This window comes from Suricata suricatta, chromosome 17 (assembly GCF_006229205.1).
Source record: "Suricata suricatta isolate VVHF042 chromosome 17, meerkat_22Aug2017_6uvM2_HiC, whole genome shotgun sequence".
Taxonomy (NCBI): domain Eukaryota; kingdom Metazoa; phylum Chordata; class Mammalia; order Carnivora; family Herpestidae; genus Suricata; species Suricata suricatta.
The window spans coordinates 44805335-44829890 of record NC_043716.1 but is presented as its reverse complement, the minus strand read 5'-3'; the positions used below and the strand labels follow the sequence as shown (position 1 = coordinate 44829890).

Below are 24556 nucleotides of genomic sequence, written 5' to 3'. Positions count from 1 at the left end.
CCCCGCGCTCCTCGGGGCGCCCGCCGCCCGCCGCGTCCTGCGAGCCCGGCCCGCACGGCGCCCGAAAGGCACGCCGCGACCCCTTTTGACACTTTCCCTCCTCTGCGATGGAGCAACTACTTAACATGCAAAGTTTTCTCCAGCCTGCCCGGCTCGCTCGAGATCATTTCAGTAGCTGAACTGGCTTCTTTCCGAAAGGGCTGCCAGGACACACAAAATCCTGGGGACACACTTTGCTCCTTTCGAACACGATCGCGGACCGGGGGTCCCCTCTCCCGCAAACTCTGACCCCCTTCTCGTCCCGCCCTTCAGCGCGCCCTCTCCCCAGTCCGCCCACCCCCCACCCCCCACCCCACCCCTGCTCCTCTCCCAGGACTCAGCATTTCACCGATCTTACCTTTTCTCTCCGCCACTGGGGCTTCGGGAGATGATCCAAGGATCAAACAGAGGAGCCAGAAAGCTCTAGCTGTCATTTTCGGAGACACGGTTCCCAGGCTCTAAAACTGAGCCTGGGCTTTTGCTTTCTTTCCCCCCACCCCTTCTCCACACCCCCACCCCCGTTCATGCTAATGAGGGGCAGCCTTTGGGGAAACGGGAATCACTCACTGAACAGACCATTGGAACAAAACAGAGCTGCAGGGATTTCTCCCACTTCCTAAGGGGGGACGAGCACATGGCCTCTCAAAGTTGTCCCTGCGAATGTCCGTGGGCAGTGACAACATCACATCCTGAACCTGAAACCCGTGTGGCTTTGCGGACTGGGGTGGGGGGTGGGGAGAGGGTGGGGTGGCAAGTGGAGGGAACAGGGTGTTGGGGGGCTGGGGACAGGGTGGGGGAGAGTGAGTGATAGGAAGTTTCTTCCAGATTAAGTCAACGCCAAATAGGCAAATTAGTGCTGAGGACAGCTTGGACTTGTGGAAGGGATTCAAGATGACAGAAAACAACTCATCCGGGAGTGTGTCAGGGACTCTAAGAGAAACCAAGCCTAGGTTTGGTTAAACTCTTTTATTATATATGCCATTTTTATATTCTAGAACCAGAAGGGAAAACAGTCTTAAGCAAGATAGCTTTTCTTCTCCTTTCCTTTCTTTCCCTTTCTTTTTTCTTTCTTTCTTTCCTTCCTTCCTTCTTTCTCTCTTCTTTCCTTCTCTCCCAATTGAAATTGGTCTCTTCTTGGCCAATTCATGAAGCCTGTGCTGAGTGCCTTTTACCCACCCAGGTGCTAGGAGTTAAAAATGAGGAAAACACCTTCCCAGCTCGCTAGTGATGGCCCCTCTCCTCAAGAAAGGTAAGTCTTTCTCCCTCCCCAGCCCTTAAGAAAAATAAACTCATTTACTGCTTAGATCTGAATTCTCCCAAAGGCTGTACCTATTAGTCCTGAGCTAGGGACCCTCTTCCTCCGATTGAACAGAAATAGCACCCAGCAAAGGGGAAGTGAGGGCACCATTGTATGCCTCCCCCTTTACCAACGTGTACCTCATTTCAACAGCTTCAAATTCAAAAGGAAGGGGAAAGGCACTGAGGTGAATGCATTTTAACTGAAGCAGACGAGCCAACGGGGAGATGCAGCTGCTAAAAGAAATAACAAACTTTTGCTGCACCGATACCTCATGTCTCAAAAATAATAGTGCTCGTGGGCTGACCAGATTCAGAGGGGGATCATGTTTTCCAGAAAGACTCTGGAGAGCTAGGAGAATGACAGGGGCTTGAGAAGGCTTGGTGCCGTCACCAGGTTCCTTCCCAGGAACTGAGGCTAAGCAGGTGAGGCGCACAAAACCAGTGGTGATCTGGTGATCGTTTATGAAAGGACCAGTAGGTAGAAGTTGTAAGGTGGCAGGCTTAAGTCTAATTTGAGAAAATTAAACTGTAGACTGTAGAACAGGGGCACCTGGTGGGCTCCGTCAGAAAAGCATGCAACTCTTGATTTCCAGGTGTGAGTTTGAGCCCCATGTTGGGTGTAGAGATTACTAAATATAAATAAACTTAAAAAAAAAAAAGACACAGTAGAACAGTTTCCTGAATTATGTGTGTCGTGGTTTGAGGGATGCAATAAGGTAAATATGTTCATCTACAGAGGAGCTGCAGGCTAGTCACAGGCTGACAATACATTGGAGAGGGTCGCTATCTTCTGTAGTTTGATCTTCAACTTTCCTCAGCTTGAAACTCGCTTATGTCAATGCATCAGATTCCCAGGACCGACTCATATTAAACAAACTCATAAAAAGAAGATGTAAAACCAGAATACCATTTATTAATTTGCAATGGAGAGGGGTGCCTGGGTGGCTCAGTTGGTTAAGCGTCTGGCTTCGGCTCAGGTCATGATCTCACGATTCATGGGTTCGAGCCCCACGTCGGGCTCTGTGCTCACAGCTCAGAGCCTGGAGCCTGCTTTGGATTCTGTGTCTCCCTCTCTCTCTCTCTCTCTGCCCCTTCCCCACTTGTCTCTCAAATATAAAATATTAAAAAATTTTTTAAATTTGCAATGGAAAGGATATGGTAAAGATGATTCAGAGATCTAATTATTAACCACACGTTTTCTTGTTGAGCACAACACTGAATTGCTGCTCCTGGCGGGCTACTCTTCCTCATTTGCATTTTAGAGGAGTGAGTTCTCTATTTCCCCCTAAAGAGCAAATCTCTCGTTACTGCAAGGCCCATGTACAGCAGAGTCCAAGTCCCCGGTCTCTGGCCAGGACCAGATAAACACTGAAATTTGTGTCTTTGAGGTCCAGTTTACAGGTGTCCTCAGATCCTCCTCCTTTCACATCCTCTTTCTTTAAGTCAAGCGGAATAAAATTAATTAGGCTTAAGCTTTCTCAGTTACAACCACATCTCAGACATACCTGCTTGCTTGAGATTATGTTCAAGTCACCCAGATCCAATTTGGGGTGTTCCCGAAACTCTTCTGTTGCAAGAATGTTGTGAATGCCCCGGAGCCCACACCCTGAAATGTAGAGGCAGAGAGAGCTGGCTGGCTGGCTCCCCCGGGTCCTAGAGGCTTCTGGGATGGCGCAAGCCTGGAAGAATGTGCCAGAGTCCAGGGTTGGGTCTTGGGCAGCATCTGGCTCAGAAACCACACGAGTGGTGGAGGGCACAAAGAGACTGTTGCACGTAAGCCAGGATGCCACCTTATTAATTTATGAGGGCAAATCAACTCCGGAAGACACACCGACACAGGTCAGCCTGGCTAGCATTGTCTTCCTATAAACAAGTCACATGAGAAGTCAAATTATCATCAGGGTGCTTGGTAATATAAACCAGAGAAGGGGGAGTTTGTCATAAGGTTGGAATGTTTAGCGGTATTGGGGGTTTTTTGTAGCCTAATGTGTCCGTCTTTGTAATAGGTGTGTACACTTGTCAGATGCAGGAATCTAAGAGCCTCACTGCCTTTCTCTCCCCTGCCAATTTCATGTATTTTTAGTGTATCTTTCTGCTTAGCAAATATTTATTGAGCGTCTACTGTGTGTTGTATAATAAAGAATTTGTGCCAGGTTCCTGGCATGGGGCCTCCTTTACCCCTTGGAATTTCCCAAGCAATAGAAGTGTCTTAGTTATTCATGAGCTTCCTGGATCACACCTAAGTTTATGCTAATGGGGTGACTCTAGAGGGGCCCCCTTGATAGCTCCAGGGTGGGAGCTGGTCACCCAGAAAGACCCATCATTTGATTAGAGAGTCAGGACTCTGAGTCAAGCCTGGCCTCCAAAGGAGGGAAGAGAGGCTACTATAGACTGGGTTCCGTGCAATGGCCAGTGAGTAAATCGGAAAACTCAGTGGCCCTTCCTGGTTGGCGGCCATATCGATGGGCCAGGAGGGTGATACTCCCCAATCCGTGGGAAGAGAACACTGAAGCTATGCCACTGGGACCTTTCCAGATCTCACCCTCTGTGTCTCTTCGTTTGGTTGGTCCTGATTTGTATCCTGTATAATAAAATTGTAATCATAAGCATAGTGCTTTCCCGAGTTCTGTGAGTTGTAGAAAATTATCGCACCTGAGAGAGATCATGAGCGCCCCAGATCTGTAGCCAGGTGGTCTGAAATAGGAGCAGTCTTGTTGTGGACCAGCCCCTTTAAATAGTGGGGGCTGGGGCGCCTGGGTGGCTCAGTCGGTTGGGTGTCCCACTTCAGCTCAGGTCATGATCTCACAGTTCTTGGGTTCGAGCCCCTCGTTGGGCTCTGTGCTGACCGCTCAGAGCCTGGAGCCTGCTTTGGATTCTGTGTCTCCCTCTCTCTGCTCCTCCCTGACTCATGCTCTGTGTCTCTCTCTTTCAGAAATAAATAGGAGTGCCTGGGTGCTTCCGTCAATTAGGCGGCGACTTCAGCTCAGGTCATGATCTCGCAGTTTGTGGATTCAAGTGCCACATTGGGCTCTATGCTGACAGCTCGGAGCCTGGAGCCTGCTTCGGATTCTGTGTCTCCCTCTCTCTCTGCCCCTCCCTTGCTCATGCTCTGTGTGTCTCTCTCTCAAAGATAAATAAAGGTTAAAAAAAATTTTAGAGAAAAATAAACTTTATAAATAAATAAATAGTGGGGGCTGTCCTAACTCTAGGTGGTGAGTGCCGGAACGGAATCACAGTCCACCAGTTGTTATCAAAATACGATGTTCCAGGCACTGTTTTTGAAGCCAGAAATACCAGTCATAATCATTCTTCCAAGAGTACATACAATATTTGCTTTCGTTCCCATTAGGTAAATTATGATTGTAAGGACAGGTCCGAATCAAACTGACTCTGACCTTGGAGGCCTAAGTGTCAGCTTCTCAGACCACCCTTGTAACACCCAATCAGGAAAGACCAGCTAACACCTTTAACATTTCTAAGGGCGGGCCTAAAGATGGAGGTTAAGACTAGCCACGCCCTACCTGAGGGTCCTAGTCTTCGCCCTATGTGAGGGTCCTGGGTCCACTCTGTAATTGGTTAAAGTTACTGTCAATGATGTGATGCTATAATGACTGGACCCCTGTACTAATGTCACAATTTCCTGTAACTCCCCCTTCCCAAACTCATAAAAGCCCCTTCCCCCCCCCCCCCCCCAAGCTCGGGGCTCGCTCCACGTGGATCCAGTGTGTTGTTGAAGTCTGTGAGCCCGAGTTTAGGCTGGCCGGGCCTAAATTCGTAATAAAGCCCTTGCTTTTGCATGCGTGATTCGGCCTCCCTGGCGGTCTCTGGGTTTTGGAGGTGATATTAAGATCTGGGTACAACATAATGGGGGCTTGTCCGGGATATCCCCCCCAGAGCTCCTTGGGCCTAATTGCTGGCTGGTGAGTGCACTCATTTCTTGTCCGTCTGTGTCTAAGTCTTTCTTGTTTGTCTGGTCGGTTCTTTGTGTGCGCGGGCCCTTGTGCTCGGGGCCTAGGCAGGAGGTGGCCGAAACGACCTCCGTGGGGTCCCAAAGGAGCTAGGCAGATGCCGTGGAAGGCTCGGGACTGCTCAGGGGTGAGGATTAAAAGTCCAGAGAGGGATTCAGCCTCCGGCATTTATTGAAGCCCAAGGGCCCAAGAGGGGCAATTGGAATTTGACTTCCTAGGTCCAGGGGGTTTCCCTGGTGGCAGCAGTGTGACCCCTTTAGGTACAGGGGACGACTGGGTCAGGTCTCCTCTTGTCAGACGGACTCCAGAGTATACACAGGTGAGGGCAGGTTCCGTGGCTCTGGTGTCAAAATGGCCTGCTGGGAAGGGGAAACTGGGGCTGGGATAAGTAAGTCTCCTCTTGCCAGGATTCTGGTGGCTCTCTGGAACAGGTCACGCACCGGCGGCGCAAGGGAAAGCTGGGTGCCGTTGGCTTAGCCAAAGAGCCACCTTGTGTCTGTCTCTCTGTGCATCTGTTTATGGTGTGGTATGTTTCTCTATGTGCTTTGTTTGTCTAAGTCCTCCTCAGGAGGGAAACAAAGTGTCTGGATTCCACGGGCAAGCATTCGCATTCTCAGACATACGAGTGGCAAGTGCAGCATCTATTGGAGATACAGGTGTAGGTAGGGCACTCACTCACGTTTGTGTAAGGTCTGAGAGAGGGTCAAGTCCCACAGCGCTTGCAGGGACCCCAGAGAATGCACGGGTAAGATTCAGGTGAGACATCAGGCGGGTTTATGTGAGTCCCACACACACCTGAAGGTGGATCAGGCAAAAGGTCAGGCGGGGAGGTAGCAGTCTTGCATACGCCTGGAAACGGGATTAATTCCGTGGCTCTAGTGTTTTTGTTGGAGTCTGTTTCTCTGCCTGTTTGCTGTGCATCTGTTTGTGTAAGTCCTCCGTGAGAGGGAGGCAAAGTGTGAGTCCTCACCGGGACGAAGGTGAAGTGTAATTATCTGTTTGCTGTGCATCTAAGTGTAATTTTTGTTGTGACCCTGACTGACAACGACATAGGACAATCTACTTCAAACCCCTAGATCTTTTTTTGCAGGAAAAAAATGGCCGCCCTTCAACGTTGAATGGCCAGAAGATGGAACCTTCGAACCCTGGTTAAAATGTTTTCTTTCTCCTAGGATCTTAGTGGCCAAGAAAATTACTGCTGCTCGAGAAACCAAAAGTATTGGAGCTCTTCAGTAACATTTCTGGCTTCCTCTCCCACTCTTTGTTTCTGCACCTACTTGGGTGTGATGTGCCTCATTGTCTCCTCCTAGCCTGGCTAAGAGCAAAAGACACTCCAAGGACATCTAAGTTTTGGGAGCCAGAGAGGCACTTTTGTCTTTTCTGCCACCCTGAAAATGGCGCCAGTAATCTGTGAGAGTCACCTGTTAGAACCTCCGGAGGTAAGCTAGTTTATCATTTAAATCTTAAATGCACATGGGGGATTAAGTGGAAGCTTGGACACTCGACTTCCCACCCCAGGGTCACACCGAGATGTCAGTCGGCCCTTTAGTAAATCTGTAAACCTCTGTTTTGTGGCCACTTCTGTACTTGTTTGTCCAGTTGTTATTGTCACTGTTTTTGGTCTGGTCTGTGGAAATTGTCTGGGAGGGAATGTAATAACCTCTGGTGTGTGTGCAAATGTGAATGTGCGGCTTGGTGTGGCTTGCCTGCGGCTCCATGGGTGGGCATCCTTAAGATCCCGAAAAGCCCACGGGACTGCAGAGGAGGAGACCTTATTGGTCTGACTGAGATAAAATCATACTGAAGGGGACACTGACGCTCTCTGTGTTCCTCTGCCTCACTCATTTCCCAGGTTAACAGCTAAAAGTTTAAATCTGAAAACTCCTCCTCTGCCCCTCTTGCTCTCTCTTCCCCCATTCTTTCTTCCCTAGCACCTGGGTGGGGAGAGGCCAATCTGCATAAATTGCCAGAGGCAACAGGCTCTTCCTCTGCCCTAGGTGAGAAGAAACAAAAGACTGCAGAAGTCAGACTTTTTGCATCAAATTTCCAGGTCAAAATTAACTAGGGAACAAAAGGTCTCACATGGGCTCATTCAGTGTCTGAATTAATCGAAGTCTGTTGGTTTGCTTGTAACTGGATTTGATACAGTTCAAATAAGTTCCTGTTAAGTAATAGTTAATTTGGTCTGTCTCAGTTTTCATGGGTAATTAAGGTTTTGCTTTGATAAATTAAGATGCAATTCATTGGCTGTCTAATAAGATAAAAACTAAAAGCCACAACTAGTGATTGGTATGGTATATTGGTATAGGATGAGGTCTGTAGATGCTTGTGCTTTTGACTTGTGGCAAAATAACGGGATATTTGACACCGTTAAAAAGCTGCTTTGTACTTAATTGATTCATAAGTTTCTATCTAAGAAGAGTTCTGGTATAAACATCTTTTCAGTTAAGTTACTAAGTCCTCAATTGGAGGTTCAGACTGATGGGGAAAATAAGAAAAGCAATCCTGTATGCAGGAAATTGGGAAAACTCTCCTTCCCTCTGCCCTTTACAGGGTAAGAAATTCCCCTTACACCAAGGAGGGCTATGCTAGGCTTTAGGGGAACAATGTTACTTCTATGCCAATAGCTCAGGAATTGTACAGGATAGTCTAGCTGTGGTTTGTGGCCACCACAAGAGAGGAGAAGAACAAGGAGCCAAAACCAAAATTGGTATACTTTTAACATTTGGCTCTTGTATCATTGATAAGATCATAGCACTTGTCAAAGAGCAGGTAAATGCTACTCTGTTAATGGTCTTAAGAGCATGTAGCCTTAAAACCAGAACAATGGTAACATAGCTGACCCAGGATTGGGTCACTTACCAGACTGAGCGGGGAATGTAAGGACGCAGGTCTTAAACTGATTCCATGAGACAATAGAAAGGCACACATTGCCCAAGGCAAGAGGGACCACCCTTGTAACACCCACTCAGGAAAGACCAGCTAACACCTTTAACATTTCTAAGGGCAGGCCTAAAGATGGAGGTTTTGACTAGTCATGCCCTGCATGTGGGTCCTGGATCCACTCTGTGATTGGTTAAAGTTACTGTCAATGATGTGATGCTATAATGACTGGACCCCTGAACCTGTGTCCCCATTACCTGGAACTCCCCTTTCCCAAACTCATAAAAGCCCCCCCCCCCATGCTCGGGGTTCACTCCACGTGGATCCAGTGTGTTGTTGAAGTCTGTGAGCCCGAGTTTAGGCTGGCCGGGCCTAAATTCGTAATAAAGTCCTTTGCTTTTGCATGTGTGATTCGGCCTCCCTGGCGGTCTCTGGGTTTTGGGGGTGATACTAAAATCCGGGTACAACAATGATCACATTCTGGTTCTCTGATTTCAGGACCATCTTGATGGAGACCAGGGTTTCCCCAAATTCTTAGATTTTCAAAGACAACTGCTAGGTTTACTCCTGCAGGTACTGGGCTGGGTCCTGGGGTATTAGGACGTAAATCCTCCCTTCACATGGCTCACAGGCTACTGTGGAAAAATAACATTCAGTTAGAGTGTTAGAGTGTACTATTAAAAAGCTGTACCTGTTGGAAAGAAAGGAGTGGTTGATAATGCAGAGGCCAAGTAGAGGTGGCTAGGGACACCGCAGAAACTCAGGTTTGAAGAATGACTGGGGGGGGGGGCATCTAGGTGGCTCAGTCAGTTAAGTGTCTGACTCTTCATTTCAGCTCAGGTCATGATCCCAGTTTTCTGGGTTCAAGTCCTGCATCAGGTTCTGTGCTGACTGCACAGAGCCTACTTGGGATTCTGTCTCTCTCCCTCTCCCTCTGCCCCTCCCCTGTGCCTGTTCTCTCTCAAAATAAATAAACTTAAAAAAAAAAAAAAGAATGACAGGGGTTCACCAGATTGACCAAGCAGGGTAATACTTCAAGCAGACAGCAGCGCACACAGGGTGGCTCAGGTGATGATCTCACGGTTCATGAGTTTGAGCCCCTTGTAGGGCTCTGTGTTGACAGGTTGGAGCCCGGAACCTGTTTCGGATTCTGTGTCTCCCTCTTTCTCTGCTCCTCCCCTACTTGTGTGCACACGCACGCACACTCTCTCGCTCTCTCTATCAAAAATAAATAGGGTGCCTGGTGGCTCAGTCAGTTAAGCGTCTGACTTGAGTTCAGGTCATGATCTTAACAGTCCTTGAGTTCAAGCCCCACGTTGGGCTCTGCTGAGCAGCCTGGAGCCTGCTTCAGATTCTGTGTCTCTTTCTCCCTTTGCCCCTCCCTTGCTCACACTCTGTCTCTCTTTCTCATAAATAAACATTAAAAAATTAGAAAGGTAAATAAACATTTTTTAAAAAGATTTTTTTATTTTCAGGGCATCTGAGTGTCTTGGTTAAGTGTTTGACTCTGGATATTGGCTCAGGTCACGATCTCATGGTCATGAGATCCAGCCCCCTGTCAGGCTCTGCACTCAGCATGGAGCCTGCTTGGGATTCTCCTTCCCTCTCTCTGCTCCTCCTCCCCTCAAAGTAAATAAAAAACTTTTGATAAAAAGATTTTTTATTTTTCAATTTTATTTTTTTTAAGTAGGCTCCATGCCCAATGTGGGGTTGAAATCACAACCCCGAGATAAGTCACATGCTCCACCCACTGAGCCAGCCAGGCACCACTCAAGATTTTTAAAGTAAACTCAAAGTGGGGCTCGAACTTACAACCCCAAGAACAAAAGTTGCATGTTCTTCCTACTGTGCCAGCCAGGTGCCCCTGTGGTCATTTTTAATGACTGAACTCCTAGGCATTGTATTGCTGGGTCAAAAGATACGATAATTTCAATGTTTTGGCCACATATTGCTGAAATGTTCTCCAAATATGTTGTACCAGTTTACTCTGACCAGCAATCAGGGTAGGTACGTAATCATGCCTATTTCTCTACACTGGGATATCAAATCATCATTATGTGATATCCTTGCTCATTTACAAAGTTGTTTTATCAAGGGTTTCTCTCTGGGACACCTGGCTGGCTCAGTGGGTAGAGCATGCAAGTCTTGATCTCAGGGTTGTGAGTTTGACCCCTGTGTTGGATGTAGAGTGTTGGGGGCCCAGTAGGCAATAATAACCCTCAAGCCATATTCGGCCTCCTGGGCCCCACGAACGGCTTCTGTTCATCCTACGATCGTCTCATTGCTTTGCAAAGAGGCATATGCTTTTAGGCTTTGAATCAACTTGGGTCAGTCAGTGACCTTCCCTTTATTTTCTGGCTCTGGTGTTGGGAGTGAACATAATCCTCTGCCAAAAGATTTGCTTATAAAAGGATGAGCATCTTACCCTTGAATAACTGATGAGGGGCCTTAAGGAATGCATATCTCCTCATAGAATTCTTCAGGCTCATCTTATGCTTAAAACCAGACTATTATTAGGGGATTCCTCTTTTGTAATGACTTAATCCTGTTACTACTGTCCTGATAAGAATGACCTTTTCCAGAGCATGTCTTTACTTCAAGGACCTTGAACTATGTAACCATTAAAGAAGCGATGTAATCACCCATGGTATGTAAGACCCTGGCTATCTTAAAGTGTGGCTTTACCACCATCCACATTGTCCACATTGTCCACATTGTCCGTCTTGTCCCTCTTGTCCCTCTTGTCCCTCTTGTCCCTCTTGTCCCTCTTGTCCATCTTGTCTTGTCCCTCTTGTGCGTCTTTTTGTGCATCTTTTTGTGCGTCTTGTCCGTCTTGTCCATCATCTTTCTTAGAGATACTGCTCGGACACCAACCCCCTACTCAGGACCTTTCGACTGTGGTGGGTTGGTCCCCCCCATAGAGATTACTTGAAAGTAAACTATTTGAAAGATAAAGAATATATTAAAAATGTTTTTGTTTTAATTTGTGTTTCTTTGATTGCTGGTGATATTGTACATCTTTTCATGGATTTATTGGCCATTTGGATATCTTCTTTGATTAAGTGCCTATTCTTATTCTTTGTCTATTTATTAGGATATATTTTATGATTTTAAGAGCTATTTCTAGCCCAAGAATTTTAACTCTTTGTCCATTATATATAGCAAATATTTCCTATAGAATTTTCTTTATTTCTAAACTGGTAGTGATTTTTGGGCCATCAAACTCCAAAATTTTGTACAGTGAAGTCCATTGATCTTTTGTTTAACAATGTTCCTAGTGTCTTTTATGTTATGCCTAGGCTTTCTCCAACTTAAAATAATATGTATATGTTTTTCTAGTGCTTGTAGTTAAGTCTTGATTCCATCTGGAATTTATTGTAGTATGAGGTAAGAATCTAATTTATTTTTTTTCTTAAATAACTAGAAAGTTGTCTCACTCAATTGGCAAATCAATCCATCCTTTCCTAAATCTGAGATGTCACCTTTATCATAGAGAGTATTAACGTCTAATAAATTTAAATCTACTTCTAGATTTTCTACTCTGTTCTCTTACTCCCTCGTCTGCTCCATGCCGTTATGCCCGCATTGGAACATTGTTATAATTATTGTGATATAATAACATATTTTTCTTTAAAAAAATTGTCTATCACAGTATTTTGTTTTCCAAACTGTATTCTGCTAAATTTTTTAAATTTTGTTGGATTTTTTTCGAATTTGCATTAAATGGATGGATTCATTTGTAAAGGAATGGATAACTGCCCTATATTGTCTTTTGTCCATGAAAATGGCATGTCTCTATATTTTTGATGTGGTATTGAAAAGATCTTTTGCTTATATATATATATATATATATATATATATATATATGTTTTTTTTTTTTTTAATTTTTAAGGAGCCCCTGGGTGGCTCAGTCAATTAAGCGTCTGACTTAGGCTCAGGTCATGATCTCACAGTGTGTGGGTTCGTGCTCCACGTTGGGCTCTGTGTTTACAGTTCAGAACCTGGAACCTGTCTTCACATTCTGTGTCTTCATCTCTCTCTCGCCCTTCCCTGTTCATGCTGTCTCTCTCTGTCTCTCAAAAATAAATAAAAATAAATAAAAAATAAATAAAATATTTTAAATACTTATTTTTGAGGAAACAGAAGGAGTGCGAGTGAAGGAGGGGCAGGGAGAAGGGGAGACACAGAAACTGAAGCAGGCTCTGCATGAGGCTCAAACTCAGACCACGATATCATGACCTGAGCCAATATCAATTTGTGTATATCCAAAAATATTCCAAGCTATTTTCAATTGATTCCCTTGGGTTTTCCCAGTGAAACATTGTAATCTATAAAAAATATTTTGCCTCCTCTTCTCAAATCTTTATGAACTTTTTTTACTGCATTAATGAGAACTTTCAAAACCATGTTGAATACTATCAATCATCGTTCTCATCTTTGTTCTATTGATATTCACCATTTCTAAAGAACACTTCAAATGTTTTTCTTTCAAGCAGCTAAAAACGATTTTGCTTCAGGTGGATGGAGCTGTTTTTATCTGTATGCCTGCACTGTTTTCACCTTAAGAATCTGTCAAATATTCCTACTCTTTTGTCATTATTTTAATATTGATCTTCTTTGTAAGCTCTCTGCCCAACTTGGGCACAACACCCCCATCACAGTCAAGAGCATGTGCCCTACCGCTGAGCCAGTGAGGTGCCCCTTAATACTGTGCTTCTGATTATGTCTTCTGTATATTTTATCTTCTTGGGACACCTGGCAGACTCAGTTGGTAGAGCATTTGATTAATTTCAGGGTTGTAAGTTCAAGCCCCAGAGTGGTAGAGAGATTACTTGAAAATAAATAAATAAATAGACTGATGAATTAATTTTATCTTCTCTATCATCATTTTTATCTCTTTATCTTTTTCCATTTTTTTCCAGGAGCCTTTCTTGAATCTGTACATCATGTCACTGGTCTCATGTTCAGTACTATCTACTCTGCCTTTGGCTCCTTCCGAGTAAAGAATTCTTAGTTGGTTTTTTTTGGGGGGGGTTCATCCAATTGTTTTTTCATCTCAGTCTACTCTCTTCTTATAATTTCCTGATTACAAGAATCACGTCTTCTTGTACTTTTCTGAGAATGCCTGTTTCTTAAAATTGTCTTCAGGATTCTGTCATCATTATATTGCTCTTCCCCTGAACATTTTTAAGGAAGATAATATATATTTTAATATTTATTTACTTTTGAGAGAGAGACAGACAGACAGAGCACAAGGAGAGGGTGGGTCGCAGGGAGAGATGGAGACCCAGAATCTGAAACAGGCTTGGAGCTGTCAGCACAGAGCCCAACGTGGGGCTCGAACTCACAAACTGCGAGATCATGACCTAGGCAGAAATCAGACGCTCAACTGACTGAGGCACCCAGGTGCCCCTAGGGAAGATTTTTTTGTTGTGAAATATTACAAGCATTTAGAAAGTTATTGAGGATAATAGAGTGAATATTTGCATATACATGACCCAGTTTTGTCAAATCATAAGTCTTTCCAAATTGCTTCATATTTTCGTAGTCTTAAAAAATTACTCTCCTTTTTCAGGATTCCAAGAATTAAAAATTTTTTTTTCTTAGTGTTTTATTTATTTTTGATACAGAGAGAGACAGAGTATGAGAGGGGGAGGGTCAGAGAGAGAGGGAGACACAGAACCGGAAGCAGGCTCCAGGCTCTGAGCTTGCTGTCAGCACAGAGCCTGACGTGGGGCTCGAACTCACGGACGTGAGATCTGACCTGAGCCGAAGCCAGAGGCTTAACCAACTGAGCCACCCAGGCGCCCCTCCAAGAATTTTAATGTCCAAAGTGAGGTCTAAGTAAAAAAGAAACTACTGGTTAGTCAATATGATTTCAGTATCATAATTTCAGAGTAAACATTTAATTTTTAAAAGTTATAAAGAAGGGCGCCTGGGTGGCTCAGTTAAGTGCCTGACTTCAGCTCAGGTCATGATCTCACAGTTCAAGCCCTGCATGGGGGTCTCTCCTGTCAGCACAGAGCCCACTTTGGATCCTCTGTCTCCCTCTCTCTCTGCCCCTCCCCACTTACACTGTCTCTCTGTCCCTCTATCAAAAATAAACAAACATTAATAAATGTATAAATATAGTTGGTGGTAGTCTGTCTCCAGGATAGCTGGCCCCCAATAATACCCATTTCCTGGCACTCACACCCTGAGTTGTCACCCCTCACATTGTAGCAGGACTGGTCTAAGTCACAAGTAGATTTGGAAGAAGTGATAACATACACTTCTAAGATGAGGTTATAAGAAGCCTGAACTCTTACCTTGGGTGTACATTCTCTCCTTTTAGATTATTGACTCTGGGGGAAGCCACTGCTAAGTTGGGAGGGCACTCAGCAGTCTTTGAGAGGCTCATGGGATAAGGAACTGACAGCTTCCACCAACAGCCAGTAAGAACCCAAGGCCTGCTAACAGCCAATACGTGAGCTTGAAAGCAGATCCTGTCCCAGTTGAGTCTTCAGATGAGACTGCAGCCACAACCTACACCTTGACTGAGAGATCTTTGCGAGACCTGAGCAGACTCACCCAGCAAATCCACGCCCAGACTCCAGGGCCACAGAAAGTGTGGTTAATAGTGTTTATTACTTTCAGCTGCTAAATTTTGGGATAAGTATTTATTTTTGCAGCAATAGATAACTAATACACAGTTGAAGCCCCTTATGTGCTTCCTAATCCAATTTCCTTTCCTTCCTAAAGGTAATCATTATGCTGAACTTGGGGTTTCTACCATTTTCTTGGATGCTTTCTCCTATCATGAGAACCAACTACTATTGTAAAAAAAAAATAAAATAATTTTGAAGGTTTAAAAAATTCTGATACTAAATTTTTGGAACACCCAATATAAACATATACTTGTAAATCAATAAATAATCTTTTATTTTTTTTTTAAGTAGGCTCCATGCCCAGCATCAAGCCCAATGCAAGCCTTGAAGTCATGACCCTGAGATCAAGACCTGAACTGACGGAGATCAAGTCCATTGCTTAACTAACTGAGCCACCCAGGTGCCCCTCAATAAAAAACCCTCTGTTTTACTTATTTTTAAAATTCTTTTAAAATGTTTTTTAAGTTATTATTATTTTTATTAAATTCTTTTTTTAATGTTTTATTTATTTTTGATACAGAGAGAGACAGAGATGAGAGGGGGAAGGACAGAGAGAGAAGGAGACACAGAACTGGAAGCAGGCTCCAGGCTCTGAGCTAGCTGTCAGCACAGAGCCTGATGCGGGGCTTGGACCCACGAATGTGAGATCGTGACCTGAGCTGAAGTCGGACACTTAACTGACTGAGCCACCCAGGCGCCTGAATTATTATTATTTTTGAGAGACAGAGACAGTGTGTGAACAGGGGAGGGGCCAAGAGAGAGGGAGACACAGACTCTGAAGCAGGCTCCAGGCTCTGAGCTGTCAGTACAGAGCCCAACCTGAGCTGAAGTCAGATACCTAACCAACTGAGCCACCCAGGCGCCCCAGTAAATAATCCTTTAAGTTAATGATAATAAAATTGAGAAAAATTTCCTTTCTTAATTTGGGGACTTTCTTTTCTAATGTTACAATGAAATAGAAAAGACATGTATTGTTAATAATCATTTTTAATTAAAAAATTTTTAAATGTTTTTAACTTATTTTTGAGAGACAGAGAGAGACAGCACATGCAGGGAAGGGTCAGAGAGAGAGGGAGACACAGAATCTGAAGCAGGCTCCAGGCTCTGAGCTAGCTGTCAGCACAGAGCCCGACATGGGGCTCGAACCCACAAACCATGAGGTCATGACCTGAGCCGAAGCTGGACGCTTAAACGACTGAGCCACACAGGTGCCCCAATTTTTTAAAGTTTAAATGATTATTTTTTTGAGGAGAGAGAGTCTCCATGCTTATGACCTCATCTAAATCGGGTTACTTCCCAAAAGCCCTCCTCCTAATACTATAACATTGTGGGTTAGGCTTTCAATATATGGATTTTGGGGTAATATAAACATTCAGTCCATAACAGTGACCTCTTTGTCTGCATATTGATTCATCAGCGAGGGGACTCCCAAATGGCCAAGGGGCAGTCTCAGCTTCTAAGCCAAGGGGCAGTCTCAGCTTCTAAGCAAATGGACCCATGACGGTGTTTCTTGATCTGAACATTTCTCCCTTGGGCACTAGGACCTCCAGACCCACTGAGTCCCAGATTACTATCCAGGAAAGCAAAGAATTCTTCCAGCGAGGTTTTGGGGGTCTCTCCTTGGTTCCTGGACGAGTGAGTGGTGATTCGAGTGGACGACAGGCAGGCAGGGAAGGCAAATGCATACCCAGAACATAAATCTGTCCCCGTGAGGACAAGGCGCTGTCCACACGCCCCAGTCTTGTCATTGCAAACAAGGGATTATTGTTCTGCCTCTCGGGTTGTGACCCACCCCTTGGAGAAGCGCCCTCTGCTGGCCTTTCCTGACATCTGCGGCCATGAGCATCCTGTAATCTGCCTCTGTTAGTTCCCACTGCTTTTGATAGTCCTTTCTCCTTTTATTTGAGGAGTTTCAGATGTCTTCTAGTTTCCTTGATGATGTTGTTTGTGGTTCTGCTTCTCATTCTTTTGTTGCTCATGTGGGACTTCTGAGTGGAGTAGAGACACATGTTTACTGTAGTTTTAATACAGGAATCTGATACATTTCAAAGTATGATAATTCTGAATGTTAATATTACTGGGTTGCATTTTAATATTAACTCTGGCTTTTGTTCTGACATTCCTTTTTAAAATACTTTTTGGGGTGCCTGGGTGGTTTGGTCGGTTGAGCATCCAGCTTCAGCTCAGGTCATGATCTCACGGTTCCTGGGTTTGAGCCCTCAGGCTCTGTGTTAACTGCTAGCACAGAGCCTGCTTTGGATTCTGTGCCTCCCTCTCTCTCGCCCTCCCCTGCTCACACTGTCTCTCTCGGTCTCAAAAATAAATAAGACATAAAAAAACTAAAGAAAAATAAAATACTTTTTAACATTTTTCTTATTGAGAGATAGGGACAGAGTATAAGCATGGGAGGGGCAGAGAGAGGCAGAGACACAGAATTCGATGTAGGCTCCAGGCTCGAACCCACAAACCACGAGATCATGATGTGAGCCAAAGTCAGACGCCTAACCGACTGAGCCACCCAGGTGCCCCTTGTTCTACATTCTTAAATGAATTTTGAAAATTCAGATTGATACAATATAAACACATATCTGTATTTAGTAAAATCCTTAAAAATTTTAAATTCCAAAGCGATCCAGTACAAAAAGAGGCACAACTAACCAAGGCTGTTAGAAAAAAGGCTAATGGTTACCCTGGAGGAGCGGGTGACTGGAAGGGGCCAGGGGAGGCCTCTGCGGTGAGTAATGTCCACTTTCTTGATCGGGGGCTGGTTGTACGAGTGTGCTCAGTTTCTGAACGTGATTGAACTGCACGCTTAAGTAAGTGACTTTTCTGTTTGTATGTTATATGTTTCTAGCAATTATGTTTTTTTATTTTGTTTTAACATTTATTTATTTTTGAGAGACAGCGTGAGCAGGGCAGGGGCAGACAGTGAGGGAGACACAATTCAAAGCAGGCTCCAGGCTCTGAGCTGTCGGCACAGAGCCCAATGCAGGGCTTGACCCGCGAACCGTGAGATCATGACCGGAGCCAAAGTCGGACGCTCAACCAACCAAGCCACTCAGGAGCCCCTGGTAGCAATTATGTTTTTAACCCTAAAATAGAACAGCCTATAATTCAAAATAAATTGGGACGCCTGAGTAACTCAGTTAGTAGAACATGCGACTCTTGATCTCAGGGGTTGTGAGTTTGAACCCCTCATTGGGGGGTAGCAATTAAAAACTCATGATCCTGGTAAATGCCTGATATTTGTGTAACTCAAAAGGAAAGGGAGAATTTTATGGAACACCTTCAAATATCTGAATTTTGCCATATTCTTCCATTTATTAAAGATGCTATCATAGATTAAGGTATAATCTTTTCCATGGGGAAAATGGGTCCCTCTAAATAACTGTGCCCACAGTAATATAAAGCTAGTGGGTGCAAACAGCCCAGCTTCTATTCTACACACCAAATTCCAGCATCTGGGGTTCTGCCGTTGTCTTCTCACATGCCAACCTGCCTCCCGTGGGCTGCACCATCAGGCACTAGCTTACCCCGAGCACCCCCAGATGCCTATTTGTTTGGTTTTAATTTTTTTTAACATTTATTTATTTTTGAGAGACAGAGACAGATCATGAGCAAGGGATGGGCAGAGAGAGAGGGACACAGAATCTGAAGCAGGTTCCAGGCTCTGAGCTGTCAGCACAGAGCCCAACACAGGGCTTGGACCCACGAACTGTGAGATCATGACCTGAGCCGAAGTCGGACACTCAACCGACTGAGCCACCCAGGCGCCCCTCAGATGGCTATTTGGAAGCACCTTTGGCCAGCTCCTCCATTTGTCCCCTGTCTGGGGACAAAGGAAAAATGATAGACAATCGGACAATGGGGAAGCCCTGAAGTGTTTTTCATAAGGCCCATCAATAACACATTCAGACCATCCCTATTTGTCAATCCTCTAAGAGAGTTCTTAGATTTGGGCAATATTATGGACCAGATTATTCTTTGTATAATGTCAAGGATACACCCCTTATATACTGAAATGTAATGAGAGTCTGTGATCCTTAAACATTCACAATCTAGGTTTTTTTTCTTTAATAAGTTTACTGCCAGCGCACAGGTGTCCTGAAATCCACCACTAACTCTAAGCCAAAATGGGAAAGGAAAAGACTTCCATCGATATCACCATCATCAGACCTGTAGATTTGGGCAGGTGCAGTATCACTACCAGACGGCTGATCAACAAGCGTGGCGGTATCCACAAAAGAACCATTGAAAAAATTGAGAAGGAGGCTGCTGAGGTGGGAAAGGACTCCTGCCACTATGTCTGGGTCTTGGGAAAGCTGGAAGCCGAACGTGAGTGTGGTATCACCATTGAAAACGGCAAATATTAGGAGCGCTTGGTGGCTCAGTTGGTTACGGGTTGGAGTCTCGGTTTCAGCTCAGGTCATGATCTCATGGTTTCGTGAGTTCCAGCCCCACATCAGGCTCTGTGCTGACAGTGCAGAGTCTGCTTGGAATTCTCTCTTTTTCTCCCTCTCTCGCTACTTGGCCCCCACTCGAGCTGTCTCTGTCTCTCTCAAAATAGATAGACTTCAAAAATTAAAAAAAAAAAGGGGGGGGCACCTGGGTGGCTCAGTCAGTGAACTCACTGACTCAGCTCAGGCCATAACTCACAGTTCATGAGTTCAAGCCCCACGTCGGGCTCTGTGCTGAACCCTCAGAGCCTGGAGCCTCCTTTGGATTCTGTGCCTCATTCTCTCTCTGCTCCTCGCCTGATCACATTCTGTCTCTCAAAAATAAACAAACATTAAAAAATTGAAAAATTAAAAAAACCGCAGCAAGTATTAGGTTACTATCGCTAATGCCCCAGGACACAATGACTTGACCAAAACCACGACCACAGGCATATCTCAGGCCGACTGTGCTGCTCTGATTGCTGCGGGTGGTGAATTTGAAGCAGGCGCCTCCATGAATGCGCAGCCCCGTGAGCACGCACATCTGGATTATACCTGGGGTGCAAAACTGATTGTGCTTATTTTACAAAGTGAGTTCTGCTGGACCCTCTCTGCAGCCAGAACAGATAAGAGGAACACATTAAGGAAATCTGCACCTACATTAAGAAAATTGGCTCCAAGGCTGACAGTGGCATTTGTGCCAACTTCAGGTTGGAATGGTGACAGCGTGCTGCAGTCCAGTGCTACCATGGCTTAGTTCAAGAGATGGAAAGTCACCTGTACCGGGCAAAGTAGTGGGACCTCCCTGCCTGAAGCTCTGGATTGCCTCCTGTCACCTGCTCGTCCAAGTGACAAGGCCTTGCATCCGCTCGCAGAGGACATCTACAGCATTGGTGGTACTGGTACTGTCACTGTGGGCCTCATGGAGGTTGGTGTTTCCAAAGCTGGCCTGGCGGTCACCTTTGCTCCAGTCAACGCTACAACTGACGTGCATATAACGGAAGTAAACGGGTAAACTGTTGAAGCTTTGAGTGAAGCTCTTCCTGGGGACAACCTAGGCTTCAATGTGTCGCCAGGGGCACCTGGGTGGCTCAGTCGGTTAAGTGTCCAACTTCGGCTCAGGTCATGATCTTGTGGTTCGTGAGTTTGAGCCCCACGTCGAGCTGTGTTGACAGCTCAGAGCCTGGAGCCTGCTTCAGAGTCTGTGTCTCCCTCTCTCTCTGCCCCTCCCCTGCTTGCACTCTGTCTCTTTCTCTGTCTGCCAAAGATGTTCATTGTGGCAAAGTGGCTAGTGACAGCAGAAATGACCCACCAGGGAAAGCAGCTGGCTTCTTGGCTCAGGGGATTCTCCTGCGCCACGCCGGCCACCTTGTGCTGGGTACGCACCTGTGTGGATAGTCACCCGGCTCACTCTGCTCGCACATTTGCCCAGCGGAAGGAGAAGATTGTCTTTCTTGGGAAAAACTGGAAGGTGGCCCCATATTCTTGAAATCTGGCGATGCTGCCATCACTGATATGGCTCCTGGCAGGCCCGGGCGTGGAGAGCTTCTGTGAGAGTTCTTGTCCGGGCTGTTTTGCCTGTCGTGGCCTGAGACAGACGGTTGCCGTGAGTGTCGTCAAAGCAGTGGGCAGGAAGGCTGCTGGCAAGGCCTCCCGTCTGCCCAGACGGCTCAGCAGGCTGAGTAGACGTTATCCCCAGTTTCTATGACCTCAGTCTTTTAAAAAATTTTAACGTTTATTATTGAGAGACAGAGCATGAGCGGGCGAGGGGCAGAGAGTGGGGGAGACACAGAATCGGAAGCAGGCTCCGGGCTCTGAGCTGTCAGCACGGAGCCTGACGCAGGGCTCGAACCCACAAACCGCGAGATCACGACCTTGAGCCGCCCAGGCACCCCCCGTCATTCCAGTCTTAATTAGCCCTGGACGAATGGTCTCAGAACTCTGTCTCACTGTCCATTTCAGTTTCATAGCAAAAGACTAGTTAAAGATAATGATGCATCATAAAACAGAAGGGAAGGAGAATATTTTGTGGATCATTTGTGTGTGTGGGTGTGGGTGTGTGTGGGTGTGTGGTTTTAAGTTACTAGGATTTTTTAAAGTGTTTTATTTACTATTTTTTTAAATTTTTAATGTTTCATTTTATTTTTGAGAGAGAGTGAGACAGTGTGAGCAGGGGAGGTTCAGAGAGAGAGGGAGACACAGAATCTGAAGCAGGTTCCAGGCTCTGACGTGGCAGCACAGAGCCCAATGTGGGGCTCAAACCCATGAACCGTGAGATCAGGAGGAGACACAGAATCCGAAGCAGGCTCCCGGCCCTGAACTCTCAGCACAGAACCCCACCTCTGGCCTGAACTCACAAACCACGGGATCATGACTTCAGCTGAAGTTGGACATTCAAGTGACTGAGCTACCCAGGTGCCCCTATCTATTTATGTGTGAGAGAGAGAGAGAGGGAGAGTCTGTGTGTGTGTAAGAGAGAGGGGGAAAGAGAGAGAGGGAAGCAGAGAGGGGGAGAGAGAATCCTGTGCAGGCTCCACACTGTCAGCACAGAACCCGACGCGGGGCCCGAACCCACGAATGTGAGATCTGACCTGAGCTGAAGTTGGAGGCCTAACTGACTGAGCCACCCAGGCGTCCCTAAAATCAGTAACTTTTAATGGAAACGACTTGCCCAAAAATCTGTCTCAGAATTTTGAAATCCATTAAAACAAAGTTCAAGGAGGAAAAAAAAAAATCCTGGTCTACATCACCTAAAATCAACAGCAGTGATAGACCATTTCATATGGATTACTAAAAATATACAGATTTCATGCTGAGGAACGGGACTGGTGCTTCAAAGGCTAGCTAGCATCCGTGCCTCTTTTTCCTATTAAGGAATTCCCTCTTCTCCTTAAGGGGTGACTTGGTAGGAGGGTAATTCCTTTCCGGCCCCACGGCTCCACAGCGCCCCCAGCTGGGCCCGGTGTCAGCATTTCTGGAGCAGGTGGCTTAGGATGAAGAGAACTATCAGAAGCACTTGTTGCAGCTCTAGCCGCGTGACAAGTGCCAGTGATGACAGCAGCGGTGGCCTCCTGATCCGGCGTTTCTGGCTCTCACTTCTGGGGGGGCCACTGCTGTCTTGGATTCCTGCCCGTCCCCGAGTGGGGTTGTCTGCTTTTCCCTGCCGTTTAGTGAGCACCTCTCTTCCCCCCCATGACTTTCCGATGAATTATCATTTGCTTGTCTTGGGTCGAGTTGGTTGGTTTCCATTGTTGGCACCGAGAGGGAACTGGCAAAGGAGACTGAGAAGTTGTTTGGAGAACTGAGGTGGGAAACCTGGGGAAAGAATGTGTTTCAAGAAAGAAGGCTCCGTTGGGGCTCCTGGCTGGCTCAGTTTGTAAAACATGTCAAGGCTGTGAATTCAAGCCCCATGTTGGGCATATAGCTTACTCACAAAGAAAAAAATGGAAGAATTACATTTAAAAAAAAAAGGAAGTATTGGTCAAGAACTTCAAACTTGGGAGTAAAGTTAAGCAAGATAAGGATTGGAAAGGGTTTTTTTTAATTTTAAATTTATTTATTTATTGACAGAGAGGGCAGGTGGGGGAGGGACAGAGAGAATCCCAAGCAGGCTCTGTGGTCAGTGCAGAGCCCTAGGAGTGGCTTGATCTCAGGAACCACGAGATTAGGATTTGAGCAGAAACCAAGAGGTGGACCTGTAACCGACTGAGCCATCTGGGCACTCCAGGAAAGGTATTTTTTAAACTTGCCAATGAAGACGTCACCTTCGAGGGGCGCCTGGGTTGGTCAGTTGGTTAAGCGCCCTGGCTCAGGTCATGATCTCATGGTTGGTGGGTTTGAGCCATGAGTTGGACTCTGTGCTGACAGCTCAGAGCCTTGGAGCCTGTTTCAGATTCTGTGTCTCCCTCTCTCTGCCCCTCCCCTGCTCACACTCAGACTCTGTCTCTCTCTCTCTCTCAAAAATAAATATTAAATTTTTTTCCAAAAAAACGTTTAAAAGAGTTTGTCCTTCAGCAGGAGAGGGAGGAGAGCATGGCAGGTGGACGTAGGAACACTGGGCATGTGGAGGCTGCCCATGAAACCCCCCAGCTGCAGAGAGAGAGCACCCCAGGACTCCTGCAAGATACACAGGACCAAGGGTGAACTTTTAAGGAATGGAGGAACTGGAGACTGTTTCTGGGCTCAGATGAAAGAGCCAGGAATTGGATAAGCTAAAGGCATAGGCCAGAAGAACATTCCTTAATGGGCAAATACCTTTTGGGTGTCCACTGAGTGCCAGACAGGTTTCCTCAGGAGAGAGGGGATGGGTTCAGCATAAAGTCAGAGAGTGATTGGGCTACAACTGGAGGAGGACAAGTCTGCATCTGACACAGGAAAGGGGAGAAAGGGAGGAGATGACAGAGGTGAAGGGAGAGAAAGTGTGGAATTTGCAGTAAGTGACCTGCGTCTGGGGGTTTCAGTAGGCTCTCAACTAATGTTTGCTAGCTTCAGCTAAATGAACCATGGTGAGTGAGCCACAAAACATCTACCCAAGAGAAGCAGTTAGGCTAGGAAGGAGGTCGAAGAAGAGAAATAGTGTGGGAGAATCAGGTGAACCCTCCGGAGGCCTAAGCAGGCCAGTCAAAAGTCCAAAGGGGCCGAGAACCAGTGAGGAGTGTACCCAGTCCTTGGGGATGGGTAGTCTGTTAGGAGAGCCATCTTGTCTTCGGGAATCAGGGAGGCATTTTCACTGTTCAGTGTCTCCAGATGCTGAAATATCCTCTGTCTTTATCAATGTGTTCTGGTTTAAAAATTCACCCCTACATTCCTAATCTTAAAAAGGGGAGTAAGGATATCAGTTGCATTTCTCCATTGTTTGTTGAGCGTTTAATAAAATTTTAATTTTGGAATAATGTCAGATTTACACAGAAGTTGCAAAGGTAGAACAGAGGGCTCACATATACCACTCACCCAGCTTCCTCTAATGTTCTCTTATATTACCATGTACGTTTGACATAACGAAGAAATCAACATTGGTATGTTACTGTTTTTCCCACTAAATCCTTTTCCTGTTTCAGGTTGAAATCCAGGATAGCACATTGCATTGAGAAGTTAGCTGTTTTTATTTTTTTATTTTTTGAGGTTAGCTGTTTTTAGAGTAGGAATTAACTCAGTGATACTCCTCTTGAACGAGTTTTGCAAGAAGAGTTTAAAGTTTTCAAGCCGGTCAACTGAACCAGTCTGAAAAGATTAAACTCTCTATTTCTTTTATTACATTAATTTTCAAACCAAACACATACACACA

The 24556-nt window shown here is 45.6% G+C and overlaps 1 protein-coding gene across 1 annotated transcript in view; it reads right to left on the bottom strand.

Moving 5' to 3' along the window:
- The window catches only part of LOC115281654 (regulating synaptic membrane exocytosis protein 1), a 2878-nt gene extending 2358 nt beyond the window's left edge, over window positions 1-520 (bottom strand). Inside the window, exon 1 of the mRNA XM_029927073.1 lies at window positions 398-520. Coding sequence (XP_029782933.1) covers window positions 398-473 — 76 coding nt within the window. The 5' untranslated portion in view covers window positions 474-520. The remainder of the gene's footprint in view (window positions 1-397) is intronic.
- Window positions 521-24556: the final 24036 nt, after the last annotated feature.